The sequence below is a fragment of the Gossypium hirsutum genome, chromosome A02, assembly GCF_007990345.1.
Source record: "Gossypium hirsutum isolate 1008001.06 chromosome A02, Gossypium_hirsutum_v2.1, whole genome shotgun sequence".
Taxonomy (NCBI): domain Eukaryota; kingdom Viridiplantae; phylum Streptophyta; class Magnoliopsida; order Malvales; family Malvaceae; genus Gossypium; species Gossypium hirsutum.
In genome coordinates, this window is record NC_053425.1 from 89,964,354 (window position 1) to 89,970,015 (window position 5,662).

General features: G+C 35.0%; 1 protein-coding gene across 2 annotated transcripts; it reads right to left on the reverse strand.

The window, feature by feature from the left end:
• Window positions 1–288: 288 nt before the first annotated feature.
• On the reverse strand, window positions 289–5,157 carry LOC107951869 (serine-threonine kinase receptor-associated protein). Of its 2 annotated transcripts, XR_005909142.1 has the most exons (8): window positions 4,505–5,002; window positions 3,828–3,963; window positions 2,939–3,020; window positions 2,091–2,266; window positions 1,403–1,540; window positions 1,183–1,322; window positions 517–837; window positions 289–372 (listed from the first exon to the last, which is right to left on the reverse strand). XR_005909142.1 is itself a non-coding variant. In XM_016887035.2 (7 exons), the coding sequence occupies exons 1-7, from the start codon at window positions 4,620–4,622 to the stop codon at window positions 575–577; spliced, it is 1,053 nt and encodes a 350-aa protein (XP_016742524.1). In that variant the 5' UTR covers window positions 4,623–5,157; the 3' UTR covers window positions 434–574. The 2 variants fall into 2 exon arrangements, 1 of the variants encoding a protein (XP_016742524.1); XM_016887035.2 differs by lacking the exon at window positions 289–372 and having other exon boundaries at window positions 434–837; window positions 4,505–5,157.
• Between the last annotated feature and the right edge of the window lie 505 nt (window positions 5,158–5,662).

Consider the following 5,662-nt stretch of genomic DNA (forward strand, 5'->3'; position numbering starts at 1 on the left):
GGGAATGAAACAGGGGAAACCCTGCGTATCACAGGTGCTCTGCAACTTTTCTCGACCGTGATTTATGTGGAAAGCCATGCTTCTGTTCAGCAATTACGTATCTACTTTTTGATTCAATTGGTAACAAGATAAAAGCATTATATTTGAAGCTTATTGCGAAGTTTCTTTTATTTCTCTGTTACCAAATTGCTTTTACACGAGTATTATTTGGAGCTCGTATCTTCATCCGTTTCAGTAGTCACTTCCCAAGCCTGCTGCGATAACTAATTGCTACGTACCGCATTTGGATTCCGAATCAATGACGTAAATCTATTAGATATTGATATGAGACATGGCCTCGACTTTCCCAGAATTTTAACAGCATCTACCAACCTTAAACAAAGCCAAAACGTTCATTGATTTTAAGATCAAAACTTCCAACTTTACTTGAAAATTAAAGGAAGTTTGGCAGTTCATTTTATTTCGATAGAAAAGACGAACAGGAAAGGTGCGGAAAGACACCATAATCCTACAAACCTGGCACGCAAGCTGAAACAAACACTCGTTGAATGCACTAAACAATTTTAATACCATGTCAGGCATCGGTTGCCTTATCCGTATCTCCAGTTTTACCTTCCCCGCCAATATGGAGGCCACTCTCAATCTTACGGGCAACCTCATCAGCGACAGCCTTCACTTTCCCACTTGGTTCGCTTCCAAGTAGATCACTCTCATCGTGAGTCACTGGACTTGTCTGCCATATTCTAATGGTACCATCTTCAGATCCTGATGCAAAGGACCCCCCTCCTGGTGAGAAACGAACACAGTGGACAGGACCATGGTGACCCTTGTTGCAACCTACAAAGATTAAGCACAAGATTAGTTAGAACTCTCAAACATTGACAAAAACCCATATAGACATCATCCAATCAGTCTCACACGATAACGCAGCTCATCCAACGCAGTGAGGATCCGGCATTATATTTCTCAGATTGTTTTATATTACTTGCAGCATTTGCACAATACAAGAACATGAGACCTAGATATTCTTTTAAAATATTGCCATGTAATAATGGAGGTGTTTATGCGGCCATTCCAAGACAATGCAAAAATGGATCCACTTTAGGCATTAAGGAATATGAAATTCAAAAGAATAGTCTTCATAAATATTCAGTGTTTATCTGACAATCTCGAGGCACATACCAAGCTCTTCTCCAGTATGAAAATCAAAGACATGGACCCACATGTCTTCCCCTCCAGCAATGAACTTATTACCATGCTTTGGTTCCAATGAAGCTGATTCTACATTGCATGGCATGACATAGCTTTTCACCAATCCAAAACTAAAAAGAGCGAATACAAATGTCAGCAGCCATGGTGGCAAAGAATAGATCTTGCACAAATAATCAAGACATGAACTTACTGATTTGCATCCCAAAACTTAACAGTAGATCCATCAGCAGTAGTTATATAGCGACCATCCTGACTCACTTCCGAGCTGGTGACGGGTGATTTGGTCTCAAGTGTTTGAACAATTTTGCCACTTCTCAGATCCCACAACCTACAAGTAGACAACATAACAACAGTTTAGGAAGTCACATACTCAAACATATAATCATGTGAACACACAAAGGGTTTGAGAATGCACCAAGAAATGGAAGACAATTTCCAATATATAATACTTCACCAATAATTTAAACTGAAATCTCTCTCTTTGTTTTTATTTTCATAAATTCCATCAGGCATCCAAGAGATTGAGATTTTACAACTTCCCATTTGGCCCGATACTAAGAATCAATTTATGAAGTCAACCAGCAATACTGGCACCAGCATTTTATTCAGTTAAGTAAAGTGAACCCAAAGGAACATTTTGCATAACCTGCAAAATGCCCTAAAACTTCCATGCTTAACTTTTAACCTTGACAAACAATATGCATCCAATACAGAAGAAGAGAGTAGTCTACCTATTAGTCACCCTTGTCTCAAAAGTCCTGGAGTGACACAATATCAATTCAAGTCATATATGATACTTTGTTACAACTAAAATATCTTGTGGCAAACAATGGGAGAAAAAGGAAAGTAAAGGTGCTATCATTTGAATAAAGTTGTACCTAACACCATTAGTCTCAGTGCAAGAACTTAAGATCATCTGGTCACTATGGAGCCATGCAACAGTTCTAATTGAACCAGGAGAATTATCCACTTGTCTTGGCTGCGCATCTAGACGATTCAAATCAAATATTCGGAGAATTTTCTCAACTCCACCAGTGAGTAGAAAGTGTGTGTCCTGTAAATAAAACAATTTACTCAGATGCTGCTGCAAACAGATAACAAGTGGGCAACGCATAGATAGATAAACTCCCATATATTAAATAAAAATACATTTTTAATATCTGAAGGTTTCAGAAAGAAAAAAATTGCACCAGAGGCCACTTAAACTGACCCAACTTCAGTCCATCAAAGAGGATATGTGATTATTATCTAGCAAACCATTCAAATGCTGAATAAAAGAACGCAGAATACAAATAGAGAAACTGAAAGATTAATCAATGAAAAAGATATGCTAAAACTCCTCTCAACGGTAATAAGAAAATGTAAACACAAGGTTCAAAAAAGAATATCCAAGCCATTAATTTAACGCAGTTTTTTTTCACTGATATTTGCACAGGACTTTATTAACTGGGTCAAAACACATGCTACTCTGAAAAAAGAACTATACTGGCATTTCAAGATATAAAGTTCTTGCAATAAAATCTACATAGAAAGCAGTAGTGCCTGGCTATTATCAGAATAACTTGCTCAGAATAAAAAAAAGAAGAAAAAATACTTGTTATCCAGGTAGCACCATCAAGAAAAACTTTTCAATGTGCATTACACAAGCATTAGATGCAGGTCTATGGTTCAAATTATAAGATATATTCAAAAGAAGAATTCCAATAGAAAGGCAATTAAGCCCTACATCTGAAAACGCACATGCTCGAACAATATGCTTGTGCTCAAAAGAGTGCAATTCATCTCCGGTCAATGCATCCCACAGTTTCCTGTAAATATCAGACGAAAATGATAAATCCACTTATCAATTGACCATCATCATTAACAATGAGTCAATAACACTATGATATATATATCATATATATAAATGTATACAGAGAGACAGGGGGGCAAGAGAAACAATAAGAAGAAAAGCAGTTTCTATTAGTTAACACACAGGTGATTCCCGAACCTAAATACTAAGAAAGGTGGACACATTTGACTCTCGAAAGAAAAAGAAAGGTGGAACATTGGTAATTATGCAAGGTCTTCAAAGAAAGCCCATAGAAGATATCTTTCAATCATTAATATGATTAGAACAAGTATCAGCTGAATTTATCAAGTAACAAAAATTCTAACACCAGAATAACCATTCACATAAAGCATGTATTTCACATGCTGCATGAATGTATATTATTGTTGCATCTTGGGAAAGATCAATAATACAACAAATAAAATAAAATAAACAGCATCCAACCCATGTTATCGTGCAGTGCTCTTTACAAAATCAACATAGTGGAGAAAAAGACTACTTCCCAAGCTAAGATTCATGATCATAAACCATCCTAAAGCTTGCCCTCTAGAGCATAGTTTTGCAGACTCATCAACAATACTTCTTCTCAGAACGAGCTAATGAGGAACAAAGAGCCAGCAGCCCACAAGGATGCGGTCCATTTTTTCCAGGGGAGTGTTTGATAGAAAATAAATCCAAATGGAGAACAAAAACGGATGCAGAGGAATAATTGGGTATGTACAAGAACGCACAGAAAAAATCATTCCCCCAAAAATTGATTTCATAGCTGAATAAAATTACATACGCAGAAAAGTCAGCCGAGGCAGATGCTGCACGTAATGCTTTGGTATCCAGGCAGGAGCTCCATATTGCACCTTTATGCCCTTCAAATGTACCAATCCAATCTCCAGTTTCCCCATTTCTTAACATTGGACTGGAGTCTGAATTTCCAACGCATCATTAGAAATAGAGTTGATTTAACATTAAAACAAATCCCATTGACAATCCGATCAACCACAAATCAGATTTCCTGCTCCAAAACTACTATTCCATTTCAAGTTACAGAACAACAATAATTTAACAGTTTTTTACAACAAAACAATAGCTAAAGTCCTGCTCAACGCAATCTACATCAACATTGGAATCGAATTCACATAACTACAAGTCTACTTAAGAGTCTGCAATTCAATCTAATGAGACTAAAATCATTACTATATAACTAATAAAAGGAAAAAAAAAACTGGCAGTTAAAAAGCCAGCTTAAAACAGTAAATATATAAATAAAATTCAAAACAGAAAATCAATATGATCGGGAAGAGCAGAACAGACTAACTCAAAAGAAAAACCCAAATTCAATTCAACATTAGAGTAACTGGACAGAGATACATAGCTGATTATACCTAAATGATCACTAAAATAAAATTCAAAAGAAGCCCAGATTTTAAATTGGCGTGAATCAATAATGAAAACTGAAACCCATACCTTTACTGGCACTAATAAGAAAAAATCCATCAGGAGTTATAGGACTATAGAACAAATCAACCACCGGCCTTGAATGCCCATGGCACACTAATGGCACAGTCACCTTTTTCTTCTCCATTTCTCCAATTTAACAACAAAAATAGTAAAAAAAAACCAATAAAACAAATACTTAATCCTTTTCGATCAATCTCGTTTAACAGCAAAAAAGATGATTTTTTTTTCTTAATCTTAACAAAGTGGGTCAATATTACATAACTGAAATTGTCAAAAATTATGATACTTAAAAAGAAATGCTTTTCCTTTTCTTTTTTTCTAAGAGAAGGGTATAGAGAGGAAACCCTAAGTGTAGGGTTTGATTTCTTTATTACGCTGGAAATTTATAAATTGGTAGATAATAAGAAGTGTTTGGATATGAAAATCAACACAATTTTTTATTGATAAGAATATTTTTCAAAAAAAAAAAGAAAAGAAAAATATATAATATATAAGGGCTTTGAGAGCAAGGAAGAACATGGGAAAGAGGGGTTTATATAATAGTGTGAGGTTTTGGCATTTTGTTAGTATTTGCAAAGAAGGGCTGCCGTGTTTGTGTAATTTTTATATATCCTCCCACCTCCATTCAAACTTACCCACCATATCATAACCCAAATTACGAAATTAAGCAATGAAATTTTTGTATAAATTTCTTACTCTGTTCATCCAATCGTGATCACAATAAAATTACGTCATCCACTATCTATTAGCGATGGAAAAATATTTGTTACACAAAGTAGATTACAAGGTTGATAAGTATTATATAATAGTATAAAAAATATTTAAAAATATGTACATGATAATTTTTTTAGATTATATGTGGAATAAAAAAAGTACACATATTAGTTCTATATACACGAGTTGCGTAATCAATTCAACTATACAAGGTCATTCAATACCAAGTCACGACATAATATCTGAAATCATGTAAACATTTATATTAATCATTATCAAGTCATTAGAATCGACTACCAAGTACATATCACCATCATCATGTCATTTAACTATTAGATTTTGGCTTGATGAACTAAATAAACTGATACAGATACGCGGCTATCTAGCCAAAACATGCCAAAACGTTCAACCAAGCTAATCCAACCAAGAACATGTCTGGGCATTAGATGC